The sequence below is a fragment of the Talpa occidentalis genome, unplaced genomic scaffold (assembly GCF_014898055.3).
Source record: "Talpa occidentalis isolate TD23 unplaced genomic scaffold, MPIMG_talOcc4v2.1 talOcc4.9, whole genome shotgun sequence".
NCBI lineage: Eukaryota > Metazoa > Chordata > Mammalia > Eulipotyphla > Talpidae > Talpa > Talpa occidentalis.
The window spans coordinates 34,806,200-34,821,826 of NW_023605305.1; the positions used below are offsets into that span (position 1 = coordinate 34,806,200).

The window sequence follows — 15,627 nt, forward strand, 5'->3', positions numbered from 1 at the left end:
TAAAAATAAAATATTAAAATTTTTTTTCTATTTCCCTTCCCTAACTTCTAATTTTTAAAAAAGATTATTATAAATATTTCTTTAGCATTTACAATTAATGTTTTTTTCCATCTCCCTGCAATTCTAATGTAAAAGCGCCACTTGTCACTTTCCTTACAGAGAGCAGTAACTGCTCAACATTCACTTTTCTCCAACTTCCAAGACTTCACTTTAACTTGATTTTTCTTCTCATAGCCAAACATTACCAGTTTTTCCAGTCTGTTTTTGAAAGTCTATTTCATGCTTAGGGGTATGGGAGATAGAAAAAAGTTATTCTTTTAAAAACTTTTTTTAAATTCCCTTCAAAATACAAGAGGGAAAGCAGTTGCCCCCAGATTTTTCCCCAGGTCTTATCTCAAAATGTATCAAATGTGAATAAATTAAACTATGTAATGCAATTTACATGTTTTAAAACTAATACACTTATAAATAGCCTAAGTAGAACATTTCTATGTATAGAGAACCAACATGATGAAAATAACACCTGGACTGAGTTTCAGGAATAATAAAATACTAATAACTCATGTTTTGAATTGATAATATTTAATTCTCATGCCTGTAATAATCACCTATAACAATCCCCATTTTAAGCAGACCAGGAAACTAAAACACAGAAAGGTTACTTTATTTTTCTGAAATATAGGTCATGGAATTGGATTTTTTTTTCCTTTTTTTTTTTAAGATTTACTTATTTATGGGGTACAAGCCAGAGGTGGGGTGTGTGTGTGTGAGAGAGAGGATTCATCAGAGACAGATTGGGGAACAGAACAAGCAGATTGAAATACACTGCTGAAGGGAGCAGTGGGCAAGTCAGAAGAGGTCTGCGGCACCACGTGGGTAGCTCCCTGGCCAGGGATCGAACTCGTGCTGCAGTGGCTGGGGATAGCTTCATAGGTTGTGTCTCAACCCCTTGCACCACCAGGGAGGCCCTGGAATTGGAATTTGAACACAGATCTAACACTAAGGCAACTTGATGACACTGTCATGGCATTTCACCTCTGTTTTCTATATAGTGACAGTACAAGGAATCTTCAGTGTTAATTCTGTGTCTAACATTTTAGGTCCTCCACACTCTATAGGATACTTTAGGACAATATGCTTCTGTTACTACTTAAGAGAAACAAGTGGATTCTCTAGGACAGAAATAAACAGGAGATGCGTATCTGTAGACCTTGTTTCTAATTCGTTTAAGTGTGTTAGAAGCCCATTAAGAAACAGGCCCGGAATTTTGATTCCTTTAATGGTACCGATAAGAATTTCTTATTTTTTTTTTTAAGATTATTTATGCATACCAGAACTGGGGTGTAAGCCAGAGGTGCAGGGGGTGAAAGGATTTACCAGAAAGAGTGGGGAGCAGAACAGGCAATTCTAGTGAAATACACTGCTGAGGGGAGCAGCGGTTCAGAAAGGAGAGGTCTACTATGCCATATGGGTTAGCTCCCGGGCCGGCTGGGCATTGAACTTGTGCTGCAGTGGCTGGCGATAGCTTGATAGTGCTGTGTCTTTAACTGGTGTCACCAGAGATGCCCCAGAACTCGTCTTAATAAATGTCATTGATAAGTTATTTTGTGAATGGAAAGCATGAAGACCGCAACATAGTTGGAGACAGACTGATCATCAAACTTTGGTGTTTAGAAATGAAATGGCTATAATAAAGGTTCTGATGACTGATTGTTACAAATAAATGTTATATCCTTTTCTTCTTTCTATCCTCAAAGAAACAAAAATGATTTTGAGCTTTATTTATTTATTTATTTATTTATTTATTTTTTAATAGAGGCATGTTTTATTTATTTATTTATTTGTTCATTTGTTTTGTTTATACATGCACTGGGCACAGTCAGAAGCGCGGGAGGGTGAGAGAATTCACCAGAGCCAGAGCGGGGAGCAGAACAGGCAGAAGGACCGAAGTACACTGCTGAGGGGAGCAGCGGGTGGCAGGAGAGGTCTGCGCACCATGTGGGACCCTCCTCCGGTGGCCGGGGAGCAGCCGGGAATCGAACCGGCGCCGCAGAGGCTGCGGGCAGCTTCGCAACCCAGCGCTCTACCGCTGCGCCACCGGGGAGGCCCGATTTTGAGTTTTAAAATATAAGTTTACCAACTCCTCTGCTGCTGTCACCCTTTTTCTTCAGTTTAAAGCAGCAAAGACCCTAAAATCACTGAGGTAGGAAGTTGTCTGTGAGTCGGTAGTATTCTCTCAAAAGACAACCCCTTTCTTTGCCCTTCTGGGTGGTGGCTGCAGGGTTTCTGATCTGGTCTTGGGGACCATGCTGTACTGACTACTTCTTTAAAGCTGGGTCAGTTTAGGGCCTCCCTGGTGGCGCAGCGGTTAAACGCTGGGCTGCGAAGCTGCCTGCAGCCTCTATAGTGCCTATTCGATCCCTGGCTGCTGGTGAGGGTCCCACATGGACCGCAGACCTCTCCTGCCACACCTGCTGCTCCCCTCAGCAGTGTACTTCGTCAATCTGCCTGTTGTGCTACCCGCTCTGGTGAATTCTCTCACCCTCCCGCTCTTCTGACTGTACCCAGTGCTTGTATAAATAAATAAATTAAAAAAAAAATAAAGTTGGGTCAGTTTAAATAGAACATGGTGTCCAAGTGCTTCTGATCTGTTCTTTGTCCCTTTTAAAGAGCTAGAAAGAAAGATCAGTGTTCCTAAGCAATGTGGCACTTGTTACCCGGCTCTTAATCCTGGTCTGACCGTCATATGGCTTTAGCATTACATACATGCTAAGACCCTTTTCACCTGTGCTTATAGAAAAGATGGTACACTTGGTACTTCTGAATGCTGCATTCTCTTTTAATTTTTATTTACATCATTGTTCATTTTTAACAATGTTTGCTTTCTTTTCTCAGGTGTAGTCTCCATAGAATTTCCACCACCATTCACCTGTGCACCATCACCACAGTCCCCTGTGCTCTTCCTTCTCTCGTTCTGATCCCTCTCCCTCCTCCTGCCCTGCGGAATGTCTCTGGTTTATTGTTGTCTGTTCATTTTTGTTTTGTTGCGTTGTGTTTTTTATTATTTTTTTCTTCTCTAATGCCTTATTTGGTTCCCCTATGTTCCTCCTATAAGTGAAACCATCTGATATTTTTCTTTTTCCTTCTGACTTATTTCACTGAGCATAATTCCTTCTTGCTCTATCCATGTTGCTGCAAATGGCATTAGTTTATCTTTTTTGATTGCTGAATAGTTGAATGCTGCAGTCTTAATGGTTAATTTGGTGGGTTGAGAGAGCTAAACCTGCTTTCTCCTAAAAGTCTAACTACCTGATAGAAGCTTGATATAATTCTTAGGAAAGCATTTGCCTGAGTGAGCCTCTAAGTTGTTGTTAGTCCCAGTCCCGAAAAACTACTTCTAATGTCTGGATGGAGGATAATTTTGATGGCCCTTTGATTTAGGTTTGTAGAGAACCCCATGAAGAATAAAGCAGTGGACTCAAACTTAATGAAACTTGATCCTTTGTGATAATGCCATAGGTGAATTTTCCTCCATAAGCCTGGCTCTCAGATTTCAACCTGTGTGAGAAGGGAACCAATATTCTTCCTGAGTGGTTTCTCTGGATTTGTTTCATGTACAGCTGGTCCCCAACATATTATGATGGTTCAACTCACGACTTTTTATTTTACAGTGGTACAAAGATAACACATATTTGGTAGAAATCATACTTAATTTTGATCTTTTCTCCGGCATACAGTATGCAGTAGGATACTGTTGTAGGGCTGGCAGTAGCAGTGAGCCACAGCTCCCTGTCAGCCTGCAATCATGAGGGCACAGCAAACGCTGTCGCTACAGTAGCCAATAAATTACATGTTCAACACATTGTTATAAACTAGGCTTTATGTTAGATGCTTTCACCCAACTGCAGGCTAATGAAAGTGTTCTAAACACATTTAAGGTAGGCTAAGCTAAGCGATGATGTTTAGTGGATTAGGTTTAGTCAATGCATTTGCAGCTTGTATTTCAACTAACAATTGGTTTCTCAGAATGTAACCCCATCATAATTTAAGGAACATCAGTACAAAGCTATTTTGCATATGTTTTTAATTCAATCCTTTGTGAGGAAGGTACTGTAATGCTTTAGAAACAGGTTAGAGACATTCAAAATTAGGATCTAAATTAAAATTTGGGTGTGATTGACTCCACTGCTCCTTCTATCAGGTGTCACTGCTTTGCCTGCAGTTTTCTATTCCTTTATCAGGCTCAGCAAGGGCTGCCTGAATCAGAGGTCTAACCCACTATTTCATTCCTTTGCATTCTTTCTGTTATTTCAGAGTTCTTGTCCTAATTTTAGCAGTTTCCTGTTCACTTACGTGTTTAGGCCTTTCTTTGCGATAGGAAGTCACATTCATTGAACAGTACATGATTGTATGCCTTCTGGGCCAGTAAGAAAAAAGAAGTCAGGAGTAGACATCCTAATAGGCTAAAAAGACATCCTTATAGGCCTTTGCCATCCAGTGTGCCAAAGGCCTGCAGTTGTAGAATATGACCCACTTAATTGATTTGGGGAGGGTAGTTTTCTATGTCAGGTTTCTAGTGTTTTAAAGACTACTCTTCTTCAACTATATTGAGGTATACATTGAGGTATGTTCAAGAGCATATACTTACACTGTAAAGTTTAATCACATGCACACCCATGAAGCTATCACCACAATCAAGATCACATTATCATGTCTCCAGAAGTTTCCTTTTGCAAAGATTGATTTTCCAACTTTTACACATTTGTACATGCAGCTATGCAAGTGTGAGAGGTAAAAGTTTTTAGAATGAGCTGAGTCTTGTAGAAGTGAATACAGAGGACTAAGATTTGAAACCTTTGAACACTTACAAGGACTTCTTTCTTTTTAACCTGAAAGACTGAGAAAGAGTTAAATGTTAGACTATGGTATTTCAGTAAAGCTATTTTTATTATTTGGCATATGTAGGGGGCAGGATTGGACACGGTGCAGGTTTACTGATCCAGCAGACCGGGTAAAGGAGGAGTCAGAGTCCTCAGTGGTTTTTGCAGGTCTTTTATTGGGATTTACCCGGTACAAAGCAGGCAGGGGTGCTGGGGGGCTGGGAGGCCCAGATAGAGTGAAGCAAGTCTTCACTCTATCTGGGCTCTCCGGCCTTTTCTCAGCTTCTGCTGCTTCTTTCTCGGCTTCTCTATCAGCTTCTTGGCTTCTGCTCGCATCCCCGTGACGCCGACCTTAAAAGCCCAGTCTTAGCCCAGGTGAATCCCGTCTACCTAGGCCCACACCCTACTCCAGGTGCCCGCCATCAGGAATGCATTCAGGACCGCAAGGATCCATCATCCATCCTGATGGCGGGAGGGCAGAAAAGCCTGACATTTTTTCCTTACCCAACAGCATATAATTTAGTTTTACCTTTATAATTTTCTTGTGAAATAGTTTGAGGCATAAACAGCCATAGAAAACAGTTGACCAAGGAAAGTAGAAGAGCTGAGCCAATTATCTAGTTAAAAGAGAAGTTAGGGCTTCCCTGGTGGCTTTGGGGGTTAAGATGCAAACTATGAGGCTATCCGTAGTCACTGCAGCACGAGTTTGATCCCCGGCCAGGGAGATCCCCATATGGTGCAGCAGACCTCTCCTGACATGCCCACTGCTCCCCTCAGCAGTGTATTTCAATCTGCCTGTTTTGTTCCCCACTCTGTCTCTGGTGAATCCTCTCACCCACACACACACACCTCTGGCCTGTACCCTAGTTCTTGTATGCATAGATAAATAAATCTTTAAAAGAAAAAAAGATAAGTTAAAAACAAGTTCAGAAAATTAAGTATAAAATCAGAACAAAAGGTGGTGCCTTCACAACTTTCTTCCTACAAGGGGTGCTTTCAGGGCTTCCTGACCTGGTGGTGATGCCCTAGCAATCATTTATCCTAGGGGGCATCTAAGACTTGAGGTCTACCTTAGGTTTCATGAGAAGGAGGGAGAAAAAACAAACATGCTTCCACAGAGGACATTTGGGGAGCTCTGTAAGCAAGCATGACTGGAACTTCTTCAGAACTGGTGAAGAATTGCTAAATGGATTATATCCTCAGTGGCTAGTGGGTTGGTGATCAGAACCTTTTGTAAATTGCACATATAAGCATGGCTAAACATGATTCTAGAAAGACCAGTCCCCCATTACCAACTTTTACACTGGTTCCTTCCCTTCTGTGTTTAAAAGCACAGGATTTCTTGAAGAAAAACTCTGTCTTTTGACTATGTCCTATGTTTGACACACTCATAAATATCACAGATGAGACATGACACTAATAATGTCCTTTTTGTCACATGTGATGGCCTCACAGCATCGATACCACCTCTGTCACCATTTTCTTTTGCCTCATTTTCCAGTTCCAGTTAACATCACTGGCAAATTGGGCTGCCTTTGGCTCTGTCGGTTTCCTGCTCCTTGTAATTCACATTTGACTTCTCATTCCTCTTGTATGTTTTCCTCTGCCTTTGTTTTCCTTTTGCTCCATTTCCTCCTTCCCATTAACCATGTTACTAACCTGGGAACCAAGCCCTGAGTTGTATTGCTACTGGAGGAAGTAAACATTTACTTCAGGAATATGATTATTTCACTCTTGATACTTCCTGTCTGTGAACCTGGACAAGTTGCTTTTCTGCTTCAGTTTTCCCATTTGTAAAATGAGTAAACAGACATTTTTTCAGAGGACTGTAGTGAGGATGAAATGTTCATGTGTATGAAGTGCTTAGAGCTAGAAATAGTAAGCACACTTAAGGATTTGTTTTTATGTTTAAATGTGTACATTTGAGGGCCTCCCTGGTGGTGCCAAGGGGTTAAGCACTGCACTACGAAGCAGTCTGCAGCCTCTGCAGCCCGAGTTTGATCCCCAGCTGGCCAGGGAGCAACCCACATGGCAAGGCAGACCTCTCCTGTCTCTCCCACAGCTCCCTTCAGCAGTGTATTTTGGTCAGTCTGCCTGTTCTGTACCTGACTCTGTCTCTGGTGAATCCTCTCACCCCCTGCATCTCTGGCCTGTACCCCAGCTCTTGCATGCATAAATAAATAAATCTTTAAAAATAAATAAATATGTACATTTGAGAATTTTACTCTGCAAACTGCTTTCCCCATATGCTTTTTTAGTTACCTGCAGGTAACTTAATTTAAGTATCTCATTGAACCTGAAACAGTTAAAAATTAAGCAAAGGGGCCTCCCTGGTGACACAAGGGGTTAAGATACAACCTATGAAGCTGTCATCAGCCACTGCAGCACAAGTTTGATCCCTGGCCAGGGAGCTACCCACATGGTGCTGCAGACCTCTCCTGTCTCACCCGCTGCTCCCCTCAGCAGTGTATTTCAGTCAGTCTGCCTTTTCTGCTCCCTGCTCTGTCTCTGGTGATTCCTCTTACCCCCCACACCTCTGACCTGTACCCCAGTTCTTGTATGCATAAATAAATCTTTTTATTTTTATTTTTTTTAAAGATTTACTTTATTTATTTATTTATACAAGCACTGGGTACAGTCAGAAGCACGGGAGGGTGAGAGAACCCACCAGAGCGGAGAGCAGAGCAGGCAGAAGGACCAAAGTACACTGCTGAGGGGAGCAGCGGGCGGCAGGAGAGGTCCGCGCACCATGTGGGACCCTCCTCTGGTGGCCGGGGATCTGCTGGGGATCGAACCGGCGCTGCAGAGGCCGCGGGCAACTTCGCAACACAGCGTTCAACCTCTGCACCACCGGGGAGGCCCAATAAATCTTTAAAAAACAAAAAACTATGCTAAGGCTCTTGTAATATTAAATTCTCTGTCACTCTCGTTTCCATGTTAGTTCATTCTTTTTGTTTTCCTTCATGTATAACCCGTCATTAGATCCTGCCAGTTACTATTGATTCTCTATACCATTGCTGAGAGCTTCAGTGTAATTGTAGTCAGGCAATCATTTCAGCAGATTCCCCTGATTCCAGTCAGTCATTCTTCCCTCCTGCAACTGATGATCTTTAGACTTTGTCTTGTTCACCAGCATAATGGCTGAATGATTTATGTCTCAGTAGTAGCCAGCTCTGTTTGTTTTTCGTAGTATTATTTTAACTCCCGAACTTTTCTCTTAGCTTTTCACTATTGCTGTGTGGTAACTTCACATTCTATATCCACCTCAACAAAGCCACTTGCGGACCTCCCTGCTGGTGCAAGGGGTTTAGCACAGCTGTGTGAAGCTATCCGCAGCCTCCCCTGGCCGGTCAGGGAGCTACCCATGTGGCGCAGCAGACCTCTCCTGTATTGCCCGCTACTCCCCTCAGCAGTGTATTTCAGCCAGTCTGCCTGTTCCCTAATGTCTCTAGTGAATCCTTTTACCCCCTGCGCCTCTGGGCTATACCCCAGTTCTTGTATGCATAAATAAATAAATCTTTATTAAAAAGAAAATAACAAAGCCACTTGCTATTCTTGTTATCATATCATTCCTGTTTCTTGGTGGCCTTTCATTTTTATTCTGTGTTGTACCCAGCACATATTATTATATGTCTGCAGAGTTTTTCCTTGGCTGTGCCAACTCTAGTCACCTTCTGTTGTTTGATTGTTCAGCTCCTGTGTTTGATTTCTCAGTGTATAATTTGTAGTTAGGTTTTTGAGGCATAAACAGGGATTCAGTTGTATCTCATCATCTTGAGGCATGAACAGGAATTCAGTTGTATCTGATCATCTTGATTATAAGCTCCTGGAGATCAAGAACAAGTTTAGCTCTCTTGTAACTTTTCCTTAATGCCAGTGACATGTCCTGCATACTTCTGGGTATTTAGTAAATGTTTATTCAGTGACTCTTGAGAATGTAAGAATTGTTTACTAATCCTCACAAAGTCCTGAAAAGGTTGTGTGATAGAGATCATTATTAGCAGAGCAGTTTTATCTTCAGTAGAGAGCAATGGGCCAGAAAATGGTGACAGATTGGAAGTTATTATTTAAAAGAGCTGGCCCTACTAGAGGAGTCATAAATTCTGGGGTAGTATTCAGCAATGGAATTTATTGTTCAAAAATGGTTTTTATTGATGCTTCATGATCCAAGATATTTAATTTGGGGAAAAGGGTAACCCATGCAACTATAACTTAAAAATGTAATCAAACCATATGAATACTGTGTGGGCTAGAATAAGAAGATAAACCTGATTGGCTGAATAAACCTAATGGCTGAATGACTTATGTCCCTGTAGTAGCCACCTCTGTCTATTTCTCATAGGGTTTTTTTTTGGTGGGACCCCCCCCCCCCCCCGGTGGCTGGGAATCGAACTGGCGCTGCAGAGGCTGCGGGCAGCCTGACAACCCAGCGCTCAACTGCTGCGCCACCAGGGGAGGCCCAGTATTATTTCTTAACTCCCGAACTTTCGTTACCTCTTCCATAGAGATTTTATTCACATCATTTGAGATCTGAAAACATGAATCCCTGACTTAATAGATTGAAAGGAAGAAGAAACTCAGCTCTCCATTCTGGTGGAGGAATGAATATTCACATGTAGGAAGAGCCCAAGTGTCTGTCAGATTGTACTTTGCATGAGATTGGTGTGTACTACTATTTTAACACTTCACGAGGCTGCAGTGACATTTCTAGTCCTGGTTCCTAAGGAGGCTGAAAATGTAGACTGTCCTTCAGTCAAGACATCATTCTTGTTTCTTTTTTTAAAAGATTTATTTATTTTTATTATGCATACAAGAACTTGGATGTAGGCCACAGGTGTGGGGAGGGGGTGAGAGGATTCACTAGAGATAGAGTGGGGAGCAGAACTGGCAGATCTACTGAAATCCACTGCTGAGGGGAGCAGTGGGTGAGACAGGGAAGGTCTGCTTCGCCATATGGGTCAGCTCCCTGGTTGGGGATGGAACTCGTGCTGTAGTGGCTGCCGATAGCTTCATAGTGCTGAGACTTAACCCCTTGCACCACCAGAGAGGCCTAGAAATCATTCTTAACGGAATGAATGCTTGACTGCTTTAATTTGCAGTTCTGCTGTTTTATTCTTATTGGATATATTTGCCATATACAACATGTTAATTTGATATATTTATGTATTGTAATGGGATTGCTGTTGTGCTATTGAGCATCTCTAGCAGGGTATGTAATTGCAGTGCAGTATCATTGTCTATATTTCATTATACTGTGCTTTAGGTCTCTGGCTTATTCACTAATTGCATGTTTATAATCTGCCTGTTTTATCTGAAGATGAAGCAGCTTATGTAAACTTAGAAACTACTTTAGAGGTCAATTTTATACTGCTTCATTTTGCTGATTAAGAAAGGTATAAAGGTATTTCAGGTTAAGAATACTGCTCAAGGTTAAACATCTAATTAATATTAGCTAATTAATGGGCATTTTATTGTTGTCTTCTGATTCCAAAGTAGTGATTTGAAATAGTGCCTCTGTAAGGAAAGATTTTACTAGTAGAACAATTAAGTAAATATCTGCCATACCTATTAGATTGACTAGCTTCCCTCCCCTCCCCCATCAGTGGGCTGTGTATCTGAAAGTGTTTTCATTTAATTGAAGTAACATTGCATTGCAACAATATATGTGATGGTGTGTACATCATTAAAAATTGACCTGTGTATACACTACATTAAGTTCACCACTTAAAAGTTCAGTTCCATTCTTCCTCATATAGTTGTCTACTTTGTCTCGATTTACCCAACCCTTCCCCTTCTATTTACCCAACTCCCCACTTCTTGCAACCACTAATTGGTTTTACAGTCTGAAAGTTTATTTTTGTTTTACTTAGTTCATCTCTTTGTTTGTTGTCTGTGTATACCATTTAAGAGTGAATCATACACTTTGTCTTTGTCCATTTAGCTTATATCATGAAACATAAATACACTCTGGATCCATCCATGTTGTTGCAAATGGCAAATTTGGGCTTTTTTTAATAGTTAGATAGTGTTCCATTGTGTATATAGATCATATTTTCTTTATCCACTCTTTGATCAAGGGACACTTAAGTTGTTTCCTGTTCTTGGTTATTGTAAATAGTGTAGCAATAAACATGGGGGTGCATGTATCGCCTCAAATTCATGGTTTCTGCATGAAACCAGAAACCTGTCTGAATCATGGAATAACTGAATGGAATAACTGAATCATATGGAATAACTGCATCATATGAAAGATTATATGAAATTTCTGCTTTCCATCATGGCTACACTAATTTACATTCCTACTAACAGTGTATAGGAGTTCCAGGGGGTGTTTTCCTCATAGAAGTGATGAGTCTGTAGTGAACTTTCCACTTGCTTTTTCCTGGTTCTCCTGATGGCCAGCCCACCTGAAGGATGCTGGCAGGTTTCTTTGCTCAGGACCAGGAATGTAAAGTATATAGAGGGTGAAATTTGCACAGCCGACTGCACCCATTTATAAAATACATTAGCACGTCAATGTACTGGTCACTCGTGTGGAGACCTGCTGCTGGTGAGCACAGCCATACCTGCAGTACCTCCATTTCTGCAGTATCACAGCTATGTTCAGATTAACTAGTGAACAGTATAGAGGCTGAACAGTATCTTGTTTAAAACACAGAGGGAAAAGGGGAGGTCATGACTGAGTTCTCAGCCCTGCCCATCTTATGTAACTTGGAAGCAGACCATGTGCAATCCATGGTGGGCTGGTGACTATTCCAGTCTGTTTTTGGATGTTTTGTGTTTTCAGCCTATTAATAGTGACCACAGAGATCAATTCGTTAACTCATTTGTTCATAGGCAACCATTTCTCAGTGTCCCACTCCCCATAGTCACAAGCTTGTCTTTGTTTTGAATATGATAGATATTTTTGATTCTCATCCAAATTGATAATCAGCTGCCATTAATATTGCAGTTTGAGCAAAGGACACATTCAGAATAACCTTGCAAAAAAATGCTCATTAAATGTTTTCAGTTACCCCCAAGGGAAGTTCTGGTAATTATAATGAGTTTATACTTTAAAGATTTTTACCAATAATACCTTTTCTAAAGCATTTTCTAAACAAGTGCTTTTATCTCTCCCCTGAGCTGGTTGCTTATAAACTTTGTGCTCCTTTTGTTCTTCCTCTTTAACCCATGGTTTCTCTGTAACAAATTGGCTAATTGGGGTTAAATAAAACATTTCAGTCATTTCTGTAGTAATTGTGCTCAGATTCATATATATAAGGTAGGAGCCAGAGTAACTGGTAACCTTAACTGTCTTTAGTTTGTGATGAATTAACAACTTTAGTTTGTCATTGGGTTAAAAACTTCTGGTCAAGTACTTCAAGTTAAAAAGTCTATGCACTTAAGTAAACTGTTCTAAAATACTGTATTTGGAGTAAATTGGGCATTATTTCCCTCCCCCTCCTTTTTAAAGTAGTAGATTCATTTCTTTAAAAGATAGCACATTCATACCTTGATTTATGCCTTGATTTTGCTCTTTTTGTCTCAGACTTGCCTGACCCTTTCTGCCTATGGTTTCCCATCAGAAGGTGCCTTAGATTTGTGGCAAGTTTTCAGGCCTCAGGAATCCAGCATTAGGCCAACCCTATTTGGCTGGGAATTTACCCATAAGGGGATGGGTTACTGTGTTTTTTACTGGGAAACTTTTGTCCTTTCTTCTATTTCTATGCACAGTAATTCTATTAAAGTTCTTTTCTTTTAAAGGTCTCACACACTAAAAAAAAAAAAAGATATCCCATTCAGTTTAAATCTCCCCTTATTTGGTGTAAGCATGAATAATCTAATATTAGTAAATTGAATTTTGTGTGCTTTTCCTCTGCATTTTAATATAAGTGTAGCTAGGTATGAAATGACTTAGAAGAGGGAGGGTAAAGAGGTAGAATCCTGGTTAATGTAGAATCAGGTAAACACTCAAATAATTGATTGTGGGCCTTGATGATCATCATTGCTGATCTATTGGCAATGATTGGCCTTATTTTACATATTTTTTCCTGTCATGGCAAGCCAGCAAGAGAGTCTTAAGCATTTTTCAAGATGTAAACAAAAATGCATTCCCTTTTGGTTAATTTTTTTCCTATCTTCTCTTTCTTAAGGTGCACTGACAGAGTGCTATGATGAATTGGGAAACAGATACCAACTTCCAGTCTATTGCTTGGCACCACCAATCAACATGATAGAGGAAAAGAGCGACATAGAGACTCTGGATATTCCCGAGCCACCACCTAATTCTGGATATGAATGTCAGCTCCGCTTGCGCCTTTCCACAGGCAAAGACCTCAAACTTGTGGTCCGCAGCACAGACACAGTATACCACATGAAGAGGAGGCTGCACGCCACAGAAGGGGTAGAGCCAAGCAGTCAGCGATGGTTCTTTTCTGGCAGACCGCTCACTGACAAAATGAAGTTGGAGGAGCTGAAGATCCCAAAAGACTATGTTGTGCAGGTTATCATCAGCCAACCTTTGCAAAACCCAACACCAGTTGAGAACTGAACTGGTCCTGTTGGCTGGTCCCCAGATCATTCCTATTCCTTTATATTGTTGCTTTCATCATTTCCTACTCTATGGCGTGAAATTTACTTTCACTGCTCTGAATTCCCTGTGAATGGATTTAGTTCTGAGGAATTACTAGTGAAAAATTCCATCTGTGATGGAGAACAACAAAAATAATTAATAAAACACAAAGAGCCAGCCTTTGAGACTCATGTAATTACAATTTCTAATTTGAGAGGCAGTTAAGAAATAGATGACCATTTATTTTAAAACACCCAACAACTACGTGATGGCTGTATTTAGATGATTTGGACTGTAAATAGAACGTTGCATCCATGAAGAACAGCACCAAGCACCTTTTGAATACAGAATTTAAAAAAAAAAATTGACTATAATTCTCAGAAATTATAACAGTTATAAAACTTGAGCTTTTAAAAATGAAGACTGAAAAGAGCAGTATTTGAGGTTCATTTCTAATCTGGTCTTTGCTCAATTACTATTTAGCCATAAAGGAGTAGAGAGCAGCAAATTGTGTGTCAGTATTGCTTTCCCCATCCCCATAGGTTGAGCTCCTTATTTACACTCACACTAAAATTTGTTGCACGTGGGTGGCAAGCACTCTTCTGGAACACTAGGCAATAATTTAGTCTGTAAGGCCAGATAGGATTTTCAGCTGATACTCAGTTGAAACTTTTATCCTCTTGCTGCATAGGTATTTTGATATGCTTATGTAATGAAGCTGTCTTCATTTCCAGGCTTAGAAGGGTCACTACTACGTGATATCTGCATTGATCTACCTACTCTGCTTGGAACTTTTCATAGCTAACTATACCCCTACATGCATGGATCCTGGGCCAGTGAATGCAAGGAATCAGGTACAGCTGTTCCCACTATAAGGTAATGAAGTAGTTCTCTCTTTTCCTCCAATTTGCCGGAAGGGTCTAAGGAAAACCCATTCAATCTGTGCCTGGGAGAATTGTGCCCGTTATCAGTCTTTTAGAGAAAATGTCAACTCATAATTTACTAGTGTAAGAGGCGTACTGACGTCGCTTCAACTTGAGCAATGAGACCAAATGTTGAAACATCACTTTACACTTCCATGCTTTTAGTTCACTGTTAACCTCTAGTCGTGATGGTGGTCAGTTTCCCCCTCATCTTTCCTAGCAAAGAGGCAAATTAAGAACCACTCTTCAAATTGGGTTCTGAAAAGTCCAATGAGTAGCCTGGTTCTTGTGTACTATGACTTGAATAAAGCCGCCAAGGATGTTACTGAATTTGGAGCCTTTTAAATGTTGGTTCCATGATCATGTTATTCCTTAACATGATCACAGTATCCCTGATAATCCCTGAAATGGACAAGTAGAGGCAAGAAGGCACTTAGGCTGTTCTCAGTTGGGAAATAAACCTCCACACCTATTTGGATGTGAAGCACCATTATTAATTTTAACAGCAAACTGGAAGTGCTAATTAATTAGTTCAATGTAATGGTATTAAATCTCCTTTAGTCTGATTAGATATAATGTCTACAATTGTAACTTAAGTGTGTGTCTGAGAGCTTTAACTGCTTCCCTTTTTTATACAATCACTTTAAAGACTGTGGCTACATTTAATTGAGGTTTCCTGGTAATTGAATCTAAATACAAGAGAAGATAGCAACATTAATTCCAAAGGAGTATTTTTATATTTGGAAGTGGAGGTATGAGGGTATTTCAGTACAATGCCCATTCCCAAAAACCATCATTAATTTGTGTGCCACATTGAATAGCAACATTTCTCCTAGTTTGTCAAGAAAAAAGTTTTCAAACCTATTTTTCTTTAAATTTGGTGATATTATCATTTATCTATGGCTGGTAAAAAGTCCTTTTTGTTGAGGATTTGAGCTCTCGAGTTTATTTTAAAGGAACATACTTTGAATAACACTTTTCTGGGCATGTTTAACTAACCTAGGTGAGAAAACCATGGTGCTGTTTAATTGTAAATAGATTGATATAAGATTGGACCAATACTTGATGTGTACAATTTTAGTATGTAGGGTTTTTTGTGCTTTTTTTAAAAAAAAAAAATGTTGAATTTTCTCTTTGTCCTTGCCTTTATTCTGGGTTTTTAATTATCATTATTCTCTACTTGGGGGTAATCTGCCTTATTCTAATAAACCCTCTAAAAAGGTTTTCCTCCTTTTTAAGACCTCAGCTCAATAAAACATGTTCATTATCA

General features: G+C 40.2%; 2 protein-coding genes across 5 annotated transcripts in view; both read left to right on the top strand.

Moving 5' to 3' along the window:
* Window positions 1-13,612, top strand: part of UBTD2 (ubiquitin domain containing 2) — a 62,808-nt gene extending 49,196 nt beyond the window's left edge. For all 4 annotated transcript variants that reach the window (XM_054691301.1, XM_037501137.2, XM_054691300.1 and 1 more), the window contains exon 3: window positions 13,016-13,612. In XM_054691301.1, coding sequence (XP_054547276.1) covers window positions 13,016-13,413 — 398 coding nt within the window. In that variant the 3' untranslated portion in view covers window positions 13,414-13,612. The remainder of the gene's footprint in view (window positions 1-13,015) is intronic.
* A 271-nt stretch (window positions 13,613-13,883) lies between these two features.
* STK10 (serine/threonine kinase 10) overlaps window positions 13,884-15,627 on the top strand; it is a 143,594-nt gene continuing 141,850 nt past the window's right edge. The window contains exon 1 of the mRNA XM_054691295.1: window positions 13,884-14,310. Coding sequence (XP_054547270.1) covers window positions 14,275-14,310 — 36 coding nt within the window. The 5' untranslated portion in view covers window positions 13,884-14,274. The remainder of the gene's footprint in view (window positions 14,311-15,627) is intronic.